Here is a 25,000-nt window from a genome sequence, read left to right on the forward strand (position 1 = left end):
GATGAGTAGATCTGACACAGAGAGAGACCAGAGACAGACCAGAGACAGGCGAGACAGACCAGAGACAGACGAGACCAGAGACAGGCGAGACAGACCAGAGACAGACGAGACCAGAGACAGGCGAGACAGACCAGAGACAGACGAGACCAGAGACAGGCGAGACAGGCGAGACAGACCAGAGACAGACGAGACCAGAGACAGGCGAGACAGACCAGAGACAGACGAGACCAGAGACAGGCGAGAGAGACCAGAGACAGACGAGACCAGAGACAGGCGAGACAGACCAGAGACAGGCGAGACCAGAGACAGGCGAGACAGACCAGAGACAGACGAGACCAGAGACAGGCGAGACAGACCAGAGACAGACGAGACCAGAGACAGGCGAGACAGACCAGAGGCAGACGAGACCAGAGACAGGCGAGACAGACCAGAGACAGACCAGACCAGAGACAGGCGAGACAGACCAGAGACAGACGAGACCAGAGACAGACCAGAGACAGACGAGACCAGAGACAGGCGAGACAGACCAGAGACAGACCAGAGACAGACGAGACCAGAGACAGGCGAGACCAGAGACAGGCGAGACAGACCAGAGACAGACGAGACAAGAGACAACAGGCGAGACAAGAGACAGGAAACAGGAGAGACAGACCAGAGACAGACGAGACAGGCGAGACAAGAGACAACAGACGAGACAAGAGACAGGAAACAGGAGAGACAGACCAGAGACAGACGAGACAGGCGAGACAAGAGACAACAGACGAGACAAGAGACAACAGACGAGACAAGAGACAGGAGACAGGACAGGCGAGACAAGAGACAACAGGCGAGACAAGAGACAACAGGCGAGACAAGAGACAACAGGCGAGACAAGAGACAACAGGCGAGACAAGAGACAACAGGCGAGACATGAGACAGACGAGACAAGAGACAACAGGCGAGACAAGAGACAGGCGAGACAAGAGACAGGCGAGACAAGAGACAGGCGAGACAGATTTATTTCACACTAGTGATGGTACACAAACTGTCTAGTCTACAATGCTTGCAGTCCCGGTACTAATGCATACTAGCGTGTGTTACCTGTACTGTGGGGACGTCAGTGAAAGATTTGATGAAGTCTTCTTCATCGATGCCCCCGGTTCCATCCTTAGACGCACCTAGAGACAGAGATGTCAGAGAGGTCAGAGTATCCCCCAGTCTGAGTGACACTGTAAGTTGTCCCACCCAAGCACTATCTGACCTGATTCAACTATACTATTAATGTACTAGAGCAGGGCTGTCCAATCCTGAGAAAGACCCTGCTGTAGGTTTTTAACTCCAACCCTGTTCCTGGAGAGAGACTCTGCTGTAGGTTTAAACTCCAACCCTGTTCCTGGAGAGAGACCCTCCTGTAGGTTTAAACTCCAACCCTGTTCCTGGAGAGAGACCCTCCTGTAGGTTTTAACTCCAACCCTGTTCCTGGAGAGAGACCCTGCTGTAGGTTTAAACTCCAACCCTGTTCCTGGAGAGAGACCCTGCTGTAGGTTTAAACTCCAACCCTGTTCCTGGAGAGAGACCCTCCTGTAGGTTTAAACTCCAACCCTGTTCCTGGAGAGAGACCCTGCTGTAGGTTTTAACTCCAACCCTGTTCCTGGAGAGAGACCCTGCTGTAGGTTTTAACTCCAACCCTGTTCCTGGAGAGAGTCTAATGTGTAGTCATGTGATATGAGAAATTCAAAACATTACAACAAAATATGAGCTAATTTTGTTTTTTTAAACTAGCTACAAAACATTAGCTTTAATGACATGTTCATTTTATTTCTTACTCATATATATTTTTTTTTAACTGCACTGTTGGTTAAGGGCCTGTCACTGTAACTGTTGTATTCAGCAGGTGACTAATAAGAAGGTATTTAATTTGATCTGGCCATTACCCAGCTCAGGGTCAAAGGGTCACAGGGTCAAAGGGCGTTGTGATGAATACAGTTAGTGTTTTATATCGGACGTCTCAGCAGTCGTGTTTTAGTCATCAAGACTAACGAAATTAAATCAAAAGAGACTAATGATATGAAATTAAATCGAAGGAACTTTATTTGCAAAATGTTAATTTTATTACAGTGTGAGTAATCCCGAGTTAATGCTACCAATGACGTATCAATGTCTTTCTAAGAGGTAAACAAGGCTGGACTTCCATGTAAACAGGATCCCGCCTCTTACCTCCGATCTTGGAAGCCGTAGTGTTGGGTCTTCGTGCAGCAGAGGACTCTGCCGACTTCTTGGGGACCTTGGGGACCTTGAAGGCAGCCTGAGCACGGTTCCCATCTGCACTGTCTGCATCATCCTCAAAACTACGGTCTGAGAGAGAGAGAAATGGATAGAGAGAGAGAGAAATGGATAGAGAGAGAGATAAATGGATAGAGAGAGATAAGCAACATTCTTATTCTTATTTCCCTAAAGTAGTTAAAGAAGAAGGGGAGAGGGAGGGGGGAGAGATGAGGAAGGGGGGGAGGAGAGATGAGGAAGGGGGGGAGGAGAGATGAGGAAGGGGGGAGAGATGAGGAAGGGGGGAGAGATGAGGAAGGGGAGGGGGAGAGGGGGGGAGATGAGGAAGAGGAGGGGGGAGATGAGGAAGGGGGAGATGAGGAAGAGGAGGGGGGAGATGAGGAAGGGGGAGATGAGGAAGAGGAGGGGGGAGATGAGGAAGGGGAGGGGGAGTGGAGAGGAAGGAGAGATGAGGAAGGGGAGGGGGAGTGGAGTGGAGAGGAAGGAGAGATGAGGAAGGGGAGGGGGAGAGGAGAGGAAGGGGGGGAGGAGAGATGAGGAAGGGGGGGGGAGAGATGAGGAAGGGGGGGGGAGAGATGAGGAAGGGGGGGGGAGAGATGAGGAAGGGGAGGGGAGAGATGAGGAAGGGGAGGGGGAGAGATGAGGAAGGGGAGGGGGAGTGGAGAGGAAGGAGAGATGAGGAAGGGGAGGGGGAGTGGAGTGGAGAAGAAGGAGAGATGAGGAAGGGGGGGGAGAGATGAGGAAGGGGAGGGGAGAGATGAGGAAGGGGAGGGGGAGAGATGAGGAAGGGGAGAGGGAGAGATGAGGAAGGGGAGGGGGAGAGATGAGGAAGGGGAGGGAGAGGAGAGGGAGGGAGAGGAGAGGGAGGGGGAGGGAGAGGAGAGGGAGGGGGAGAGGAGAGGGAGGGGGAGAGGAGAGGGAGGGGGAGAGGAGAGGGAGGGGGAGAGGAGAGGGAGGGGGAGAGGAGAGGGAGGGGGAGAGGAGAGGGAGGGAGGGTTTTGGCTGAAGAAAAGAGCCGAGTCAGTGTTGATCAGTCATCAATAGTAAACAATAGAAACAGTGACAGCATCTCACACAGCCAATACTCTCCCTCTCCAACACACATGCACACACCCAGCGGCACAACCATCACTAACAGTGAATTAGAGGTGGGTGGTATACTGTATTTACTATATACTGGTAGTGATGCACGGACCGGTTTGGGCACGGACCCACACACAGTCAAAATGCAGAACATCGAAAAATATGCATTTTGAAACATTTCACCTGCGTTTCATATCAGGGACATATCAAAATACATTTGCGCAACACTTTCGTCAGAAAATCATTAATCAGATGACAACAGAAGTGCAACTATCTGGCAAGCAGCCAAGAAAATGGGCTTTACAACAAAGAAAGCAAGGTCCTTTTTTGCAAAAACGATGCATGGCCAGGTTTATCTTTGAAAGAATGTAGCCAGATACATTTTCAAATGTTTTGCTTGTAGTTTATTTAGCATTTTAACTTGTTACCGGAGACGAAAACTACACTGGAGACAAAAACTGCACTGGAGACAAAAACTGCACTGGAGACAAAAACTGCACTGGAAGAAAAGTAGCCTCCACATCAGTCAGAGCGGTCTGGTGATCCAACGATGACAACGAAGACATTTCATCTGAATGGAGGCGTGTAAATGAAGAACAAAATGAGTCCTTCCTTCGTGGTTTGGCGCGAACACAGACTGAAGCTGAATTCACAATGACAAGCATTTTATATCTGTTTTTACAAAACGCAGAAAGTTATTTTTTATGTTTTTTAATTTTTTTATTTTCTGCATGAAAAAAAATGCAGTCCTGCATTAACATGACCCCTGGCACAACCAACACACACATCCAGACACACCCACCCCAACCCCCCCCCCCACCATCATCCAAACACACCCAGCCAACCCCCCCCACCATCATCCAAACACACCCAGCCAACCCCCCCCACCATCATCCAGACACACCCAGCCAACCCCCCAGACCATCATCAAAACACACCCAGCCAACCCCCCCACCATCATCCAGACACACCCCCCCCACCATCATCGAAACACACCCAGCCAACCCCCCCACCATCATCAAAACACACCCAGCCAACCCCCCCACCATCATCAAAACACACCCAGCCAACCCCCCCACCATCATCAAAACACACCCCCCCACCATCATCGAAACACACCCAGCCAACCCCCCCCGCCATCATCAAAACACACCCAGCCAACCCCCCCACCATCATCAAAACACACCCCCCCACCATCATCGAAACACACCCAGCCAACCCCCCCCCACCATCATCAAAACACACCCAGCCAACCCCCCCACCATCATCAAAACACACCCAGCCAACCCCCCCACCATCATCAAAACACCCCCCCCCCCCCCCCCCCCACCATCATCGAAACACACCCACCCCAACCCCCCACACCATCATCGAAACACACCCAGCCAACCCCCCCCACCATCATCAAAACACACCCACCCCAACCCCACCCACCATCATCAAAACACACCCAGCCAACCCCCCCACCATCATCCAGACACACCCCCCCCACCATCATCGAAACACACCCAGCCAACCCCCCCACCATCATCCAGACACACCCCCCCCACCATCATCAAAACACACCCACCCCAACCCCCCCCACCATCATCAAAACACACCCAGCCAACCCCCCCACCATCATCCAGACACACCCCCCCCACCATCATCAAAACACACCCACCCCAACCATCATCAAAACACACCCAGCCAACCCCCCCACCATCATCCAGACACACCCCCCCCACCATCATCGAAACACACCCAGCCAACCCCCCCACCATCATCCAGACACACCCCCCCCACCATCATCAAAACACACCCACCCCAACCCCACCCACCATCATCAAAACACACCAAGCCAACCCCCCCCACCATCATCCAGACACACCCAGCCAACCCCCCCAACCATCATCCAAACACACCCAGCCAACCCCCCCCACCATCATCCAGACACACCCAGCCAACCCCCCCACCATCATCAAAACACACCCAGCCAACCCCCCCACCATCATCAAAACACACCCAGCCAACCCCCCCACCATCATCAAAACACACCCAGCCAACCCCCCCACCATCATCAAAACACACCCAGCCAACCCCCCCACCATCATCAAAACACACCCAGCCAACCCCCCCACCATCATCGAAACACACCCAGCCAACCCCCCCACCATCATCAAAACACACCCAGCCAACCCCCCCACCATCATCAAAACACCCCACCCCATCATCCAAACACACCCACCCCAACCCACACCATCATCCAAACACACCCACCCCACCATCATCCAAACACACCCACACCCACCCCACCATCATCAAAACACACCCAGCCAACCCCCCCACCATCATCAAAACACACCCAGCCAACCCCCCCACCATCATCGAAACACACCCAGCCAACCCCCCCACCATCATCAAAACACACCCAGCCAACCCCCCCACCATCATCCAGACACACCCCCCCCACCATCATCGAAACACACCCAGCCAACCCCCCCACCATCATCGAAACACACCCAGCCAACCCCCCCACCATCATCAAAACACACCCAGCCAACCCCCCCACCATCATCAAAACACCCCACACCATCATCCAAACACACCCACCCCAACCCACACCATCATCCAAACACACCCACCCCACCATCATCCAAACACACCCACCCCAACCCACACCATCATCCAAACACACCCACCCCACCATCATCCAAACACCAACCCACACCATCATCCAAACACACCCACCCCAACCCCCCCAAATAACCCACACCATCAAACACACCCAAATAACACACCCAAATAACCCACACCCAAAAAACACACCCAAATAACCCACACCATCAAACACAACCAACCCCATCAAACACAACCAACCCCATCAAACACAACCAACCCCATCAAACACAACCAACCCCATCAAACACAACCAACCCCATCAAACACAACCAACCCCATCAAACACAACCAACCCCATCAAACACAACCAACCCCATCAAACACAACCAACCCCATCAAACACAACCAACCCCATCAAACACAACCAACCCAGCCCATCAAACACAACCAACCCAGCCCATCAAACACAACCAACCCAGCCCTTATTCACACAAAATGAACCCAGCACTAATGTATGCTCTTTCAGAAACACACAGAGTGCCCAGCCCTGCACTCACAGTTATAACCCACCCGTCTAGAGAGCCCTGCACTCACAGTCACAGATGCGTTTGCAGATGAGGCGCCGCATACCTCCAGTAGGGCGTGGTTTTGGGGCGCCACCTTCTTCTCAGACCCGTACCCCAACACAACCCCCCGCACCCCATACACACACCCCTCAAAACAGATCTACACACACCTTACTGACATCCAAAAAACCCTCCACCCATATCATTGATGGCATTTTCTCTCGCTCTCTGCCTTCCTCTCTCGCTCTCTCTTCCTCTCTCGCTCTTCTCCCCACCTTCCCTCTGCGGTCAGGCAGCCAATCAGCGCAGCGACGACATCATGCTGTAGCAGCCAGTGTGGAGGAAGGGGAGAGAGTGTGTGTGTGTGTGTAAGTGAAGCCCCTGAAAAACTAACATGGTTTCTCTAGCCTCCCTCACAGCAGCTAATCTAAGCTCATTAACATCAATACACACACCCACACAGAGGCAATGATAACTTCACACACACACACACTACAAAGTGCCTAATCATATTTCACATATTGTGATATCCATAGAACTAAGACCTCCACACACAGAGAGAACAAAAGGCTGAGTGGGTCGTGGTGGTGTAGAGATCAGATCAGGAGGGAGAGGAGACTGAGGGGAGGAGTGTGTGGGTTATAACTGGGCCTCGGGCTCTCTAGACACGCTACACACACACACACCTAGACACGCTACACCTAGCCACGCTACACACACACACACACACACACACCTAGCCACGCTACACACACACACACACACACACACACCTAGCCACGCTACACACACACACACCTAGCCACACACACACACCTAGCCACGCTACACACACACACACACCTAGCCACGCTACACACACACACACACACCTAGCCACGCTACACACACACACACACCTAGCCACGCTACACACACACACACCTAGCCACGCTACACACACACACACCTAGCCACGCTACACACACACACCTAGCCACGCTACACACACACACCTAGCCACGCTACACACACACACCTAGCCACGCTACACACACACACCTAGCCACGCTACACACACACACACCTAGCCACGCTACACACACACACACCTAGCCACGCTACACACACACACACACACACCTAGCCACGCTACACACACACACACCTAGCCACGCTACACACACACACCTAGCCACGCTACACACACCTAGCCACGCTACACACACCTAGCCACGCTACACACACACACACCTAGCCACGCTACACACACCTAGCCACGCTACACACACACACACCTAGCCACGCTACACACACACACACACACACACCTAGCCACGCTACACACACACACACCTAACCAGAGCTGTGAACCTTGATGTGATAAATTGAGGATGTGAGGTCAGTAGTCTCCATCAGAATTATTCACAGCTCTGTTACATCAGCATAAGCACCCATGTGCACACACACACACACACACACAGAGGAGTGTTTCCATGGATACGGCTGCAAGAGATTCCCTCCATTTCAGAGTGAAATAGACAGAAGGAAAGAAGAAAGGTCAAGAAAGACAGAGTCCAAGAGCCCGAGGCCCAGTTATAACCCACCTGTCTAGAGAGATCGAGGCCCGGTTATAACCCACCTGTCTAGAGAGATCGAGGCCCGGTTATAACCCACCTGTCTAGAGAGCCCGAGGCCCAGTTATAACCCACCTGTCTAGAGAGATCGAGGCCCGGTTATAACCCACCTGTCTAGAGAGATCGAGGCCCGGTTATAACCCACCTGTCTAGAGAGCCCGAGGCCCAGTTATAACCCACCTGTCTAGAGAGATCGAGGCCCGGTTATAACCCACCTGTCTAGAGAGATCGAGGCCCGGTTATAACCCACCTGTCTAGAGAGCCCGAGGCCCAGTTATAACCCACCCGTCTAGAGAGCCCGAGGCCCAGTTATAACCCACCCGTCTAGAGAGCCCGAGGCCCAGTTATAACCCACCCGTCTAGAGAGCCCGAGGCCCAGTTATAACCAACCCGTCTAGAGAAATCGAGAGGCTGCTCAGGCAGAAATAAAACCATTATAATATATATATATATATATTATCCACTGAGAACCTCACACACAAAAATGCCACCCAGCAACACATTTGGTGGAGCATTGTAAGAAAAGCCTGCATGCAAGCGCACACACACAGAAAACACTGAAATGTTTACAATGCTGTGCCAAATGAGTCTGTGTCCACAGGGGGGCAGCACTAGCCTTTATATGTACATCACTAGACCACACAGACAGCTACTGTAAATCCCTAGACCACACAGACAGCTACTGTAAATCCCTAGACCACACAGACAGCTACTGTACATCACTAGACCACACAGACAGCTACTGTACATCACTAGACCACACAGACAGCTTACTGTAAATCACTAGACCACACAGACAGCTTACTGTACATCACTAGACCACACAGACAGCTACTGTAAATCACTACACCACACAGACAGCTCCTGTAAATCACTAGACCACACAGACAGCTCCTGTAAATCACTAGACCACACAGACAGCTCCTGTAAATCAATAGACCACACAGACAGCTCCTGTAAATCACTAGACCACACAGGCAGCTCCTGTACATCCCTAGACCACACAGACGGCTCCTGTAAATCCCTAGACCACACAGACGGCTACTGTAAATCACTAGTCCACACAGACAGCTACTGTAAATCACTAGACCACACAGACAGCTACTGTACATCACTAGACCACACAGCCAGCTACTGTACATCACTAGACCACACAGACAGCTTCTGTAAATCACTAGACCACACAGACAGCTACTGTAAATCACTAGACCACACAGACAGCTACTGTAAATCCCTAGACCACACAGACAGCTACTGTACATCACTAGACCACACAGCCAGCTACTGTACATCACTAGACCACACAGACAGCTTCTGTAAATCACTAGACCACACAGACAGCTACTGTAAATCACTAGACCACACAGACAGCTACTGTACATCACTAGACCACACAGACAGCTACTGTAAATCACTAGACCACAGACAGCTACTGTAAATCACTAGACCACACAGACAGCTACTGTAAATCACTAGACCACACAGATGGCTACTGTAAATCCCTAGACCACACAGACGGCTACTGTAAATCCCTAGACCACACAGACAGCTACTGTAAATCCCTAGACCACACAGACAGCTACTGTACATCACTAGACCACACAGACGGCTACTGTAAATCCCTAGACCACACAGACGGCTACTGTAAATCCCTAGACCACACAGACGGCTACTGTAAATCACTAGACCACACAGACAGCTACTGTAAATCACTAGACCACAGACAGCTACTGTAAATCACTAGACCACACAGACAGCTACTGTACATCACTAGACCACACAGATGGCTACTGTAAATCCCTAGACCACACAGACGGCTACTGTAAATCCCTAGACCACACAGACAGCTACTGTAAATCCCTAGACCACACAGACAGCTACTGTACATCACTAGACCACACAGACGGCTACTGTATATCAGTAGACCACACAGACAGCTACTGTAAATCACTAGACCACACAGACAGCTTACTGTACATCACTAGACCACACAGACAGCTACTGTAAATCACTAGACCACAGACAGCTCCTGTAAATCACTAGACCACACAGACAGCTCCTGTAAATCACTAGACCACACAGACAGCTCCTGTAAATCACTAGACCACACAGACAGCTTACTGTACATCACTAGACCACACAGACAGCTCCTGTAAATCACTAACCACACAGACAGCTACTGTAAATCACTAGACCACACAGACAGCGAGAGCTGAGAGAGAAGAAAAAGCCAACACAGATTCACTCAAACTATCCCCAGACAGACACAGAGATGCTACGGCATTCAGAGACCAGCCAAGAAGATCATCAAGGACCTCAGCCACCCAAACCACGGCCTGTTCACCCTGGTACCATCTAGAAGATCATCAAGGACCTCAGCCATCCGAAACCACGACCTGTTCACCCTGGTACCATCTAGTAGATCATCAAGGACCTCAGCCACCCAAACCACAGCCTGTTCACCCTGGTACCATCTAGAAGATCATCAAGGACCTCAGCCATCCGAAACCACGGCCTGTTCATTCACCCCACTACATCTAGAAGATCATCAAGGACCTCGAGCCACGACCTCTTCACCCCGCTAACATCTAGAAGGAGACAGTACAGGTGCATCAAAGCTGGGACAGCGAGACTGATTAAAACAGCTTCTATATTTAATATATATTTTTTTTTAACTTAACCTTTATTTAACCTGGCAAGTCAGTTAAGAACAAATTCATATTTACAATGACGGCCTACCGGGGAACAGTGGGTTAACTACCTTGTTTTAGGGGCAGGATTTTTACCTTGTCAACTCTGGGATTCGATCTAGCAACCTTTCGGTTACTGGCCTAAAACTCTAACCACTAGGCTACCTGCCACCCCAGGCCCTCAGACTGTTAAATAGTCACCACTAGTCGGCCTCCACCCAGTACCCTGCCCTGGCCTTAGTCACTGTTATTATCCGGCTACCACCCGGTACTCTACCCTGCACCTTTGAGACTGCTGCCCTGTGTACATAGAGTCATTGAACAAGGGTCACATTAATCATGTTTACATACTGTTTTACTCACTTCATATGTATATACTGTATCCTAGTCATGGTTCATCCTATATAACTACTGCTGTCCACTTCATATGTATATACTGTATCCTAGTCAAGGTTCATCCTATATAACTACTGTTGTCCACTTCATATGTATATACTGTATTCTAGTTCATCCTATATAACTACTGTTGTCCACTTCATATTTATATACTGTATCCTAGTCAAGGTTCATCCTATATAACTACTGTTGTCCACTTCATATGTATATACTGTATCCTAGTCAAGGTTCATCCTATATAACTACTGTTGTCCACTTCATATTTATATACTGTATTCTAGTTCATCCTATATAACTACTGCTGTCCACTTCATATGTATATACTGTATCCTAGTCAAGGCTCATCCTATATAACTACTGCTGTACACTTCATATGTATATACTGTATCCTAGTCATGGTTCATCCTATATAACTACTGTTGTCCACTTCATATGTATATACTGTATCCTAGTCAAGGTTCATCCTATATAACTACTGTTGTCCACTTCATATGTATACACTGTATTCTAGTTCATCCTATATAACTACTGTTGTCCACTTCATATTTATATACTGCATTCTAGTTCATCCTATATAACTACTGTTGTCCACTTCATATGTATATACTGTATCCTAGTCAAGGCTCATCCTATATAACTACTGTTGTACACACCTTTTCTATTCAAATACTGTCTATAAACACTATTCACATACTGTCTATATACACTATTCATATACTGTCTATGCGGTCTTTACATAAATAAATAAATAAATATATATATATATATATATATATATATATATATATATATATATATATATATATATATATATATATATATATATATATATATATATATATATATATATATATATATATATATATCCGGCTACCACCCGGTAATCTACCCTGCACCTTAGAGATCATTCTGAAAAATAAAAATGAATTAAGAAATATCATATATTTCGGTTTCGGACATTGCTTGCTGATATTTCTTAATTTATTTGTATTTTTCAGAAATTATTTATTTATTATTGCTAGATATTACTGCACTGTTAAGAGCTAGAAACACAAGCATTACATGAATTGCACCTGCAATTACATCTACCAATCTGAGTACGAGGACAATAAACGTTGATTAAGGGTGTGTGTGTGTGTGTGTGTGTGTGTAGTAATCTGTTCTAAACTGCAGAATCACATCTTATAAACAGCAACACAAGTTAGACATTTTCACAGCTGGCCAGGAAGCAGGCCAATGTGACAGACACAGCTCTAATCCACACAAACTGTCTGGCTCGACACTACACACGGACAAAATATCAACAGCATTACCAAGACAATACGCCATAGTAGTTGAAAAGGCTCTACAAAAATAAATCAATGTATTTATATAGCCCTTCGTACATCAGCTGATATCTCAAAGTGCTGTACAGAAACCCAGCCTAAAACCCCAAACAGCAAGCAATGCAGGTGTAGAAGCACCGAAAGGTGTAGACATGCCATAAACATGCCTTGATAGCAAAATTGCTGTAACAATGCCATAACAATATGTTTAAATACAGTACTATGAGGAAGGATGATTCTCTTGGGTTGTCTTCGTTTTGGAGATGGACGCAATACGATGGAAATCTGTGAGACTTGGAAACAAGGAGATGAGGAGAGGAAAGAAGGATATGAAACAAGGAGATGAGGACAGGAAAGAAGGAGAAGACATTCCATTTCCAGGTCAGAGAGAGAAAGTGGGAGGAGCCAGTGGCAGTGACACACCCACACACTTTAAAATGTGAGTTTCAGTCCCAAAACCAGTCTAACTGAGAGACAGAGAGAGAGCGAGAGACAGAGAGAGACAGAGAGAGAGCGAGAGACGGAGAGAGAGCCAGAGAGAGAGCCAGAGAGAGAGCCAGAGAGAGAGCCAGAGAGAGAGCCAGAGAGAGAGCCAGAGAGAGAGCCAGAGAGAGAGCCAGAGAGAGAGCCAGAGAGAGAGCCAGAGAGAGAGACAGAGAGAGAGACAGAGAGAGAGACAGAGAGAGAGACAGAGAGAGAGCCAGAGAGAGAGACAGAGAGAGAGACAGAGAGAGAGACAGAGAGAGCGAGAGAAAGAGCGAGAGAAAGAGAGCGAGAGAAGAAAGCCAAAACAGAATGACTCAAACTATCCCCAGACAGACATTGTAAGGCACTCAGAGACCGGCACGAGTATCTCCCCAGTATGATTTCACTCCAGAGCCAAAGATCACACAGACCATCCCTCCCTCGTCCCCGACAGCCATAGTAACAGTGTACAGAAATTATTCTCTCTCTGGTTTCACTCTGGCTGCATCCTGCTTTTCTGTGGTCTGATTGGCTAAATGTGTGTGCTGTGTCCTCAGGTTGGAGTTTTGAGTTACTGTTTTTCAGGGGGAAAACAGAGTCTGGTTTCTTCATATATACACAGAATGAGAGGTACATCTGACCTTTCAGTGTCTCTGTATGTAGATCAGGGGCCCAAAGCTCACTGCCCTCTCTGGAGGGATCTGAACTGAAACCCTTCGGGGGTCCCAGGGTTAATCCCAATCAGCCCATGCTGCCACTGGAGACGGTATCATAGCAACCATACCCTCACACCCAGCCTCTAACCTCTTCAGAATAAACAAACAGTGTAGAGAGACTGACTAAGGAACAGACAGATTACAAAACTAATAAAATACAACACTGCAGACAACTGAAGACAGATGGTAGACCACAACTGCAAATCTTTATAACCAAACTACAATGTAAAACCCAAACTAACTAACTTAGAAATTGCCTATAAACCAAACTAGAGCCAAACTACAACTGTAGAGCCAAACTACAACTGTAGAGCCAAACTACAACTGTAGAGCCAAACTACAACTGTAGAGCCAAACTACAACTCTACAGCCAAACTACAACCAAACTACAGACAACCCAACTGACAGATAAGAACAGGAGTCCTGGCGTTGCTAGGCAGGGATCTGGTCCAAGCAGACGCCAGATATCTGAAGCTGGAAACTCCTGAGAGATTAGACAGGTAATCCTATTGGGCAGTCTTTAACACCCCCCACAAACACACAGGATCAGTCATACCACATCTCCTGCTCCATATGGGGCATAAAAGGACAAACATCAGAGAAAGCCAAGGTGAAGAGGTGGTGAGGGAGGGACTCACCGTGACTGGGGCTGAGCGCCATGTTCCCAGAATTCAAAGCTTCGTCAAAACGCCCATATATTGTCTGTAACCTGTAGACAAGAGACGGGAAATGTCAGAATACACACATCTGCATGCACAACAACACACACACAAGCACAAGTGTAGCACATATCGATGCACCTGTTTGCAACAACACACACACACCATCCTCAATGTCAAGGTTGACATGAAAAACAACAAGACCAGAGCAAAAACACACGTGTGTGTATACACACCGTCCTCTTGGCAGTCAAAACCCCTGACGGCTTAGCTCTCCTGATTTCTGATGATTAGCGTAGTGCCAGGCTCCTCAACTGCAAAGCAATTCCACACCGCTCAACAATTAGCCGACATTATCATTTCCATATTGATTAATGCTCTGAATTAGCATAGTGTAGCCTAGCCGTTATCCAAATAAGAGTAGCAGCAGCATTTCCATGTGAGATGATTAATTGGTCGGCGTGTTGCTACGTAGCGTAGCGGTAGCTCCCATACTAGTGTCACACGAGTCCTCTGCTCTTTGTATCCAACATGGTGCAGTGACTCACAGAGACGGAGGGAGAGAGAGAGAGGGAAGAAGGGAGGGGGCAAGAAAGGGAGGGGGCAAGAGAGGGAGGGGGAACGGGGGAACGGGGGAAGAAAGAAACAGGAGGAGAGAAACTCATATTACACGGCGAAGCACCACCCATTGGAAAATATTACATCTCAGGCTTTGAGTGTATTTTGCATGACGTGCCGTGAGAAAACATTACTTTTTTTAAACTGCTCTAATTACTTTGGTGACCAGTTTGTAATAGCAATAAGGCACCCCGGGGGTTATATTGGATATATACCACCCCCCCCCCCCCAATCGACATCCAGTGATGGGAAATGACCTGCGAGTTTAATAAAAGGTGAATTATAAAACATAAAACCTAAAACATTATCCCAGTTTAATATGCTGCTTGTGTTCCCATGTCAGCTAAAATAGAACTCCAGGTTTTGGTCATGGAGAAAAAGCACATGGCTAGTTAGTTAGTTATGGTCATGGAGAAAAAGCACATGGCTAGTTAGTTAGTTATGGTCATGGAGAAAAAGCACATGGCTAGTTAGTTAGTTATGGTCATGGAGAAAAAGCACATGGCTAGTTAGTTAGTTATGGTCATGGAGAAAAAGCACATGGCTAGTTAGTTAGTTATGGTCATGGAGAAAAAGCACATGGCTAGTTAGTTATGGTCATGGAGAAAAAGCACATGGCTAGCTAGTTAGTTATGGTCATGGAGAAAAAGCACATGGCTAGCTAGTTAGTTATGGTCATGGAGAAAAAGTACATGGCTAGCTAGTTAGTTAGTTATGGTCATGGAGAAAAAGCACATGGCTAGTTAGTTATGGTCATGGAGAAAAAGCACATGGCTAGCTAGTTAGTTATGGTCATGGAGAAAAAGCACATGGCTAGTTAGTTATGGTCATGGAGAAAAATCACATGGCTAGCTAGTTAGTTAGTTATGGTCATGGAGAAAAAGCACATGGCTAGTTAGTTATGGTCATGGAGAAAAAGCACATGGCTAGCTAGTTAGTTAGTTATGGTCATGGAGAAAAAGCACATGGCTAGTTAGTTATGGTCATGGAGAAAAAGCACATGGCTAGTTAGTTAGTTATGGTCATGGAGAAAAAGCACATGGCTAGTTAGTTTTGGTTATGGAGAAAAAGCACATGGCTAGCTAGTTAGTTATGGTCATGGAGAAAAAGCACATGGCTAGTTAGTTTTGGTCATGGAGAAAAAGCACATGGCTAGTTAGTTATGGTCATGGAGAAAAAGCACATGGCTAGTTAGTTAGTTATGGTCATGGAGAAAAAGCACATGGCTAGTTAGTTAGTTATGGTCATGGAGAAAAAGCACATGGCTAGTTAGTTATGGTCATGGAGAAAAAGCACATGGCTAGCTAGTTAGTTAGTTATGGTCATGGAGAAAAAGCACATGGCTAGTTAGTTAGTTTTGGTCATGGAGAAAAAGCACATGGCTAGCTAGTTAGACAGAGATGGCCGCCTCGCTTCGCGTTCCTAGGAAACTATGCAGTTTTTTGTTTTTTTACGTGTTATTTCTTACATTAGTACCCCAGGTCATCTTAGGTTTCATTACATACAGTCGAGAAGAACTACTGAATATAAGATCAGCGTCAACTCACCATCAGTACGACCAAGAATATGTTTTTCGCGACGCGGACCCTGTGTTCTGCCTCACAAACAGGACAACGGAGTGGATCCTATGCAGCGACCCAAAAAAACGACTCCGAAAGAGAGGGAAACGAGGCGGTCTTCTGGTCAGACTCCGGAGACGGGCAACACCGTACACCACTCCCTAGCATTCTTCTTGCCAATGTCCAGTCTCTTGACAACAAGGTTGATGAAATCCGAGCAAGGGTAGCATTCCAGAGGGACATCAGAGACTGTAACGTCCTTTGCTTCACTGAAACATGGCTCACTGGAGAGACTCTATCCGAAGCGGTGCAGCCAACGGGTTTCTCCACGCATCGCGCTGACAGAAACAAACATCTTTCTGGTAAGAAGAGGGGCGGGGGCATATGCCTCATGGCCAACGTGACATGGTGTGATGAAAGAAACATACAGGAACTCAAATCCTTCTGTTCACCTGATTTAGAATTCCTCACAATCAAATGTAGACCGCATTATCTACCAAGAGAATTCTCTTCGATTATAATCACAGCCGTATATATCCCCCCCAAGCAGACACATCGATGGCTCTGAACAAACTTTATTTAACTCTCTGCAAACTGGAAACGATTTATCCGGAGGCTGCATTCATTGTAGCTGGGGATTTTAACAAGGCTAATCTGAAAACAAGACTCCCTAAATTTTATCAGCATATCGATTGCGCAACCAGGGGTGGAAAGACCTTAGATCATTGTTACTCTAACTTCCGCGACGCATATAAGGCCCTGCCCCGCCCCCCTTTCGGAAAAGCTGACCACGACTCCATTTTGTTGATCCCTGCCTACAGACAGAAACTAAAACAAGAGGCTCCCACGCTGAGGTCTGTCCAACGCTGGTCCGACCAAGCTGACTCCACACTCCAAGACTGCTTCCATCACGTGGACTGGGAGATGTTTCGTATTGCGTCAGATAACAACATTGACGAATACGCTGATTCGGTGTGCGAGTTCATTAGAACGTGCGTTGAAGATGTCGTTCCCATAGCAACGATTAAAACATTCCCTAACCAGAAACCGTGGATTGATGGCAGCATTCGTGTGAAACTGAAAGCGCGAACCACTGCTTTTAATCAGGGCAAGGTGTCTGGTAACATGACCGAATACAAACAGTGCAGCTATTCCCTCCGCAAGGCTATCAAACAAGCTAAGCGCCAGTACAGAGACAAAGTAGAATCTCAATTCAACGGCTCAGACACAATAGGCATGTGGCAGGGTCTACAGTCAATCACGGACTACAGGAAGAAATCCAGCCCAGTCACGGACCAGGATGTCTTGCTCCCAGGCAGACTAAATAACTTTTTTGCCCGCTTTGAGGACAATACAGTGCCACTGACACGGCCTGCAATGAAAACATGCGGTCTCTCCTTCACTGCAGCCGAGGTGAGTAAGACATTTAAACGTGTTAACCCTCGCAAGGCTGCAGGCCCAGACGGCATCACCAGCCGCGCCCTCAGAGCATGCGCAGACCAGCTGGCCGGTGTGTTTACGGACATATTCAATCAATCCCTATACCAGTCTGCTGTTCCCACATGCTTCAAGAGGGCCACCATTGTTCCTGTTCCCAAGAAAGCTAAGGTAACTGAGCTAAACGACTACCGCCCCGTAGCACTCACATCCGTCATCATGAAGTGCTTTGAGAGACTAGTCAAGGACCATATCACCTCCACCCTACCTGACACCCTAGACCCACTCCAATTTGCTTACCGCCCAAATAGGTCCACAGATGATGCAATCTCAACCACACTGCACACTGCCCTAACCCATCTGGACAAGAGGAATACCTATGTGAGAATGCTGTTCATCGACTACAGCTCGGCATTCAACACCATAGTACCCTCCAAGCTCTTCATCAAGCTCGAGACCCTGGGTCTCGACCCCGCCCTGTGCAACTGGGTACTGGACTTCCTGACGGGCCGCCGCCAGGTGGTGAGGGTAGGCAACAACATCTCTTCCCCGCTGATCCTCAATACTGGGGCCCCACAAGGGTGCGTTCTGAGCCCTCTCCTGTACTCCCTGTTCACCCACGACTGCGTGGCCACGCACGCCTCCAACTCAATCATCAAGTTTGCGGACGACACAACAGTGGTAGGCTTGATTACCAACAACGACGAGACGGCCTACAGGGAGGAGGTGAGGGCCCTCGGAGTGTGGTGTCAGGAAAATAACCTCACACTCAACGTCAACAAAACTAAGGAGATGATTGTGGACTTCAGGAAACAGCAGAGGGAACACCCCCCTATCCACATCGATGGAACAGTAGTGGAGAGGGTAGCAAGTTTTAAGTTCCTCGGCATACACATCACAGACAAACTGAATTGGTCCACTCACACAGACAGCATCGTGAAGAAGGCGCAGCAGCGCCTCTTCAACCTCAGGAGGCTGAAGAAATTTGGCTTGTCACCAAAAGCACACAAACTTCTACAGATGCACAATCGAGAGCATCCTGGCGGGCTGTATCACCGCATGGTATGGCAACTGCACCGCCCTCAACCGTAAGGCTCTCCAGAGGGTAGTGAGGTTTGCACAACGCATCACCGGGGGCAAACTACCTGCCCTCCAGGACACCTACACCACCCGATGTCACAGGAAGGCCATAAAGATCATCAAGGACATCAACCACCCGAGCCACTGCCTGTTCACCCCGCTATCATCCAGAAGGCGAGGTCAGTACAGGTGCATCAAAGCTGGGACCGAGAGACTGAAAAACAGCTTCTATCTCAAGGCCATCAGACTGTTAAACAGCCACCACTAACACTGAGTGGCTGCTGCCAACACACTGACACTGACTCAACTCCAGCCACTTTAATAATGGGAATTGATGGGAAATGATGTAAATATATCACTAGCCACTTTAAACAATGCTACCTTATATAATGTTACTTACCCTACATTATTCATCTCATATGCATACGTATATACTGTACTCTATATCATCGACTGTATCGTTATGTAATACATGTATCACTAGCCACTTTAAACTATGCCACTTTGTTTACATACTCATCTCATTTGTACATACTGTACTCGATACCATCTACTGTATCTTGCCTATGCTGCTCTGTACCATCACTCATTCATATATCCTTATGTACATATTCTTTATCCCCTTACACTGTGTACAAGACAGTAGTTTTGGAATTGTTAGTTAGATTACTTGTTATTACTGCATTGTCGGAACTAGAAGCACAAGCATTTCGCTACACTCGCATTAACATCTGCTAACCATGTGTATGTGACAAATAAAATTTGATTTGATTTGATGATTTGGAGTTAGTTATGGTCATGGAGAAAAAGCACATGGCTAGTTAGTTAGTTATGGTCATGGAGAAAAAGCACATGGCTAGTTAGTTAGTTAGTTATGGTCATGGAGAAAAAGCACATGGCTAGCTAGTTAGTTATGGTCATGGAGAAAAAGCACATGGCTAGTTAGTTAGTTTTGGTCATGGAGAAAAAGCACATGGCTAGCTAGTTAGTTAGTTATGGTCATGGAGAAAAAGCACATGGCTAGCTAGTTAGTTAGTTATTGTCATGGAGAAAAAGCACATGGCTAGCTAGTTAGTTATGGTCATGGAGAAAAAGCACATGGCTAGCTAGTTAGTTATGGTCATGGAGAAAAAGCACATGGCTAGCTAGTTAGCTACAGCAGGTTCTACCATTTCACAATAGCCTAGAATCACTAGTTATTACTTATAAACAAAATACCTTTTGGGGTGGATTCTTTTTTTTTAAACCTTTAGGCAAGTCAGTTAAGACCAAATTCTTATTTTCAATGACGGCCTAGGAACAGCGGGTTAACTGCCTGTTCAGGGGCAGAACGACAGATTTGTACCTTGTCAGCTCGGGGATTTGAACTTGCAACTTTCCGGTTACTGCTCTAACCACTAGGCTACCCTGCCGCCCCAGTCACTGAGTCACAGTCACTGAGATTATATTTGGTTATCAATGCTAAATAGGTCACTTTGACAAATGGCCAATAGACAAGATCAAGGAACCAAGAGACAACACTGCCTCCACAGCTGTGGAAGGAATGATACTGCGCGTCTCAATATTCAGGAAGTACAAAAGTATTCGGCCATCAGATTTGCCACCAATGCTCTTTACATAGGACTGCACTCTATACTCCTCTGTAAACTGGTCATCTCTGTATACCCGTCGCAAGACCCACTGGTTTATGCTTATTTACAAAACCCTCTTAGGCCTCACTCCCCCCCATCTGAGATATCTACAGCAGCCCTCGTCCTCCACATACAACACCCGTTCTGCCAGTCACGTTCTGTTACAGGTCCCCAAAGCACACACATCCTCTTTTCAGTTCGCTGCAGCTAGCGACTGGAATGAGCTAAAAGGATGAGGGCTGCAGTAGATATCTCAGATAGGGGGGAGTGAGGCCTAACACTCAAACTGCACAGTTTTATCTCCACCTCTTCATTCAAAGACTCAATCATGGACACTCTTACTGACAGTGGTGGCTGCTTTGTGTGATATATTGTCTCTACCTTCTTGCCCTTTGTGCTGCTGTCTGTGCCCAATAATGTTTGTACCATGTTTTGTGCTGCTACCAGGTTGTGGTGCTACCATGTTGTTGTTATGTTGTGTTGTTATGTTGTGGTGCTACCAGGTTGTTGTTATGTTGTGACCATGTTGTTATGTTGTGTTGCTACCATGCTGTCATGTGTAGCTGCTTTGCTATGTTGTTGCCTTAGGTCTCTCTTTATGTAGTTTTGTCCTATATTTTTTTAGTCCCAGGCCCCCGTCCCTGCAGGAGGCCTTTTGCCTTTTGGTAGGCAGTTTAATGTAAATAAGAATGTGTTCTTAACTAACTTGCCTCGTTAAATAAATAAAAAAATGTTGAATGCCGGAGCGTATTTTGTAACGAAAAAACGACATTGCAACCTTCCATCTTCGTAGTGTGGATTACCTTTACATAACCTCAGACAGAAAGAAACACACACACACAGGGGAGGGGCTTTGGCGCTGCCAGCACAGGGAACGAAAACTGCCGCTCCCTCCTCTTCATCTCAGCATATTTACTCCCTCTGTCTCTCCCTTTCTCACTCCTTTCTTTTCCTAAGAATGTCACATTTTTCATAGATATCCCTTCCTCCTCTCCTCTTCCTCCCCTCCCTCCTCTCCTCTTCCTCCCATCCCTCCCTCCTCTCCTCTTCCTCCCATCCCTCCCTCCCTCCTCTTCCTTCCATCCCTCCCTCCCTCCTCCCCTCCCTCCCACCCCTCCTCTTCCTCCCCTCCCTCCCTCCTCTCCTCTTCCTCCCCTCCCTCCCTCCTCTCCTCTTCCTCCCCTCCCTCCCTTCCTCCTCTCCTCTTCCTCCCTCCCTTCCTCCTCTTCTCTTCCTCCCATCCCTCCCTTCCTCCTCTCCTCTTCCTCCCATCCCTCCCTCCCTCCCTCCAGGCTAAAACACATATGGTGAGGCTTACTAACAACCATTTTCTGTTTCTGAAAGCAAGACAACCGCTGTGAAGACTCAATCTTTCTCTTTTTTACTCCCCCTTCCTTCCCCAATCGTCCACTCAAATTTTTATATCCAATTTTTCCATAATAATATTTATTTTATATCCAATTTTTACATTATATTTATTTTCTATATCTAATTTACATAATAATATTTATTTTTTTATACACATTTTACATAATAATATTTATTTTTATATCCAATTTTTTACATAATATTTATTTTTATATCAATTTTTTTATATACAACATACAATTCACCTGCAGTGAAGCTGCTCAACATTTACATTATGTGTTATTATATTACATTACATTACTTTCCAGTCATCTAGCAGACTGTCCCATCCGGAGCAACCAGGGTTGAGCGCCCCGCTCAAGGGCAAATCAACAGACCCAGCCGTCTGGGGGACCCAAACCAGCAACCTCTCGTCCTAATCATCAGGCCTCCACCCTCGTTCCTCACCCTTCATCTCCACCCTCGTTCCTCACCCTTCATCTCCACCCTCGTTCCTCACCCTTCATCTCCACCCTCGTTCCTCACCCTTCATCTCCACCCTCGTTCCTCACCCTTCATCTCCACCCTCGTTCCTCACCCTTCACACCGTTCCTCACCCTTCATCTCTACCCTCGTTTCTCACCCTTCATCACCACCACCGTTCCTCACCCTTCACACCGTTCCTCACCCTTCATCTCTACCCTCGTTTCTCACCCTTCATCTCTACCCTCGTTCCTCACCCTTCACACCGTTCCTCACCTTTCATCTCCACCCTCGTTCCTCACCCTTCTCCCCATCATTCCCTCCCTGCACAGCATTCACATAGCATGCAACATGTTAATCATTCTCACAGACAGAGAGAGAGAGAGAGAGAGAGAAGGCAGAAAGACAGAGAGAGAGAAGGCAGAAAGACAGACAGAGAGAAGGCAGAAAGACAGACAGAGAGAGAAGGCAGAAAGACAGAGAGAGAGAAGGCAGAAAGAGAGAGAGAGAGAGAAGGCAGAAAGAGAGAGAGAGAAGGCAGAAAGACAGAGAGAGAGAAGGCAGAAAGAGAGAGAGAGAGAGAAGGCAGAAAGAGAGAGAGAGAAGGCAGAAAGACAGACAGAGAGAGAGAGAGAGAGAAGGCAGAAGGAGAGAGAGAAGGCAGAAAGACAGACGGAGAGAGAGAGAGAAGGCAGAAGGAGAGAGAGAGAAGGCAGAAAGACAGAGAGAGAGAGAGAGAGAAGGCAGAAAGACAGACGGAGAGAGAGAGAAGGCAGAAAGACAGACGGAGAGAGAGAGAGAGAAGGCAGAAAGACAGACGGAGAGAGAGAGAGAGAGAGAGAGAAGGCCGATCCCGTAGAGGTTTTAAGAGTGAGATTTACAAGATTAAATTAGCAAAAGATATATAGGTAAATAAATTGTACAACTGAAGATCAACACAGGAGGAAAGGATTAGTCCTCTAACTCAAACTCTGTCAATCTGTATCATGCTAGCTAGCCAAATTCAAACTTGTCAGCTAGCTTACTGTCTAGCTCGAACTGTTTACTGGTGGTAACCATAGCAACATGGTCACTGGGGCAGCGCAAGCGGAGGTAAAGGCCACCGTGAGGAGAGTCTTACCACAGCTCTAGAGGAGGTAAAGGCCACCGTGAGGAGTCTTACCACAGCTCTAGAGGAGGTAAAGGCCACCGTGAGGAGAGTCTTACCACAGCTCTAGAGGAGGTAAAGGCCACCATGAGGAGAGAGCCTTACCACAGCTCTAGAGGAGGTAAAGGCCACCGTGAGGAGAGAGTCTTACCACAGCTCTAGAGGAGGTAAAGACCACCGTGAGGAGAGAGTCTTACCACAGCTCTAGAGGAGGTAAAGGCCACCATGAGGAGAGAGTCTTACCACAGCTCTAGAGGAGGTAAAGACCACCGTGAGGAGAGAGAGTCTTACCACAGCTCTAGAGGAGGTAAAGGCCACCATGAGGAGAGTCTTACCACAGCTCTTGAGGAGGTAAAGACCACCGTGAGGAGAGAGTCTTACCACAGCTCTAGAGGAGGTAAAGACCACCGTGAGGAGAGAGTCTTACCACAGCTCTAGAGGAGGTAAAGGTCACCATGAGGAGAGAGTCTTACCACAGCTCTAGAGGAGGTAAAGGCCACCATGAGGAGAGTCTTACCACAGCTCTAGAGGAGGTAAAGACCACCGTGAGGAGAGAGTCTTACCACAGCTCTAGAGGAGGTAAAGGTCACCAGGAGGAGAGAGTCTTACCACAGCTCTAGAGGAGGTAAAGGCCACCATGAGGAGAGTCTTACCACAGCTCTAGAGGAGGTAAACCGTAAAGAGAGAGCCTTACCACAGCTCTGAAGGAGGTAAAGACCACTGTGAAGAGAGAGCCTTACCACAGATCTAGAGGAGGTAAAGGCCACCGTGAGGAGTCCCCCCCCCCATACCAAACACCCTTTACCCACACCCCCAGTCAACAAGGAGTTTCATATGCGGACACCTACTACAGAGATGTGTCCACCCCCGCAAAAACACAGGATGCACTCCACATCCTGTCCCAGCCTGACTTAGTCACACCAGGCTACATTAATTATTCACCACGGGCACCAACAACCTGCGAGAGGAGAAGGAGAGAGTAGGCAGCCTGATCAATAGAGTAGCAGAGAGGGCCTCACCATCTCCAATCCGCTGCCCCATTCAGAAAATCAAAGCTGACATCACCAGAGGGTGTGGCCTACTCCCGAATGTACACATTGCTCACCACCCAACAATCACCCCAGAGCATCTGCACGACCACTCCCACCTGAGGAAGCAGACAGTAGGGATGTTTGTCAAGTCTGTAAAGGACGTGGCACTTGGTAGACAAAACACCCCATGCCGCACTGGACAGAGGACCATCCAGAGACCCCTACCAGACCACTGCACCACCAAGGAGCTCCAAGCCCCCACCAGACCCAGCGCACCCCACAGGCCCC

The 25,000-nt window shown here is 47.8% G+C and overlaps 1 protein-coding gene across 37 annotated transcripts in view; it reads right to left on the reverse strand.

Moving 5' to 3' along the window:
* LOC139392150 (CLIP-associating protein 2-like) overlaps positions 1 to 25,000 on the reverse strand; it is a 117,476-nt gene that overhangs the window by 52,135 nt on the left and 40,341 nt on the right. For 32 of the 37 annotated variants that reach the window (XM_071139900.1, XM_071139913.1, XM_071139909.1 and 29 more), the window contains exons 7-10: positions 14,359 to 14,429; positions 2,197 to 2,334; positions 1,081 to 1,157; positions 1 to 11 (exon numbers count right to left, since the gene is read on the reverse strand). The exon at positions 1 to 11 is cut by the window's left edge and continues 228 nt beyond it. In XM_071139900.1, coding sequence (XP_070996001.1) covers positions 1 to 11; positions 1,081 to 1,157; positions 2,197 to 2,334; positions 14,359 to 14,429 — 297 coding nt within the window. Of the gene's footprint in view, positions 12 to 1,080; positions 1,158 to 2,196; positions 2,335 to 6,540; positions 6,612 to 14,358; positions 14,430 to 14,615; positions 14,871 to 25,000 lie in introns of those variants that run through there. The other 5 variants (XM_071139921.1, XM_071139920.1, XM_071139919.1 and 2 more) reach the window with 2 other exon arrangements.

The sequence above is a fragment of the Oncorhynchus clarkii genome, chromosome 32, assembly GCF_045791955.1.
Source record: "Oncorhynchus clarkii lewisi isolate Uvic-CL-2024 chromosome 32, UVic_Ocla_1.0, whole genome shotgun sequence".
Classification (NCBI taxonomy): Eukaryota; Metazoa; Chordata; class Actinopteri; order Salmoniformes; family Salmonidae; genus Oncorhynchus; species Oncorhynchus clarkii.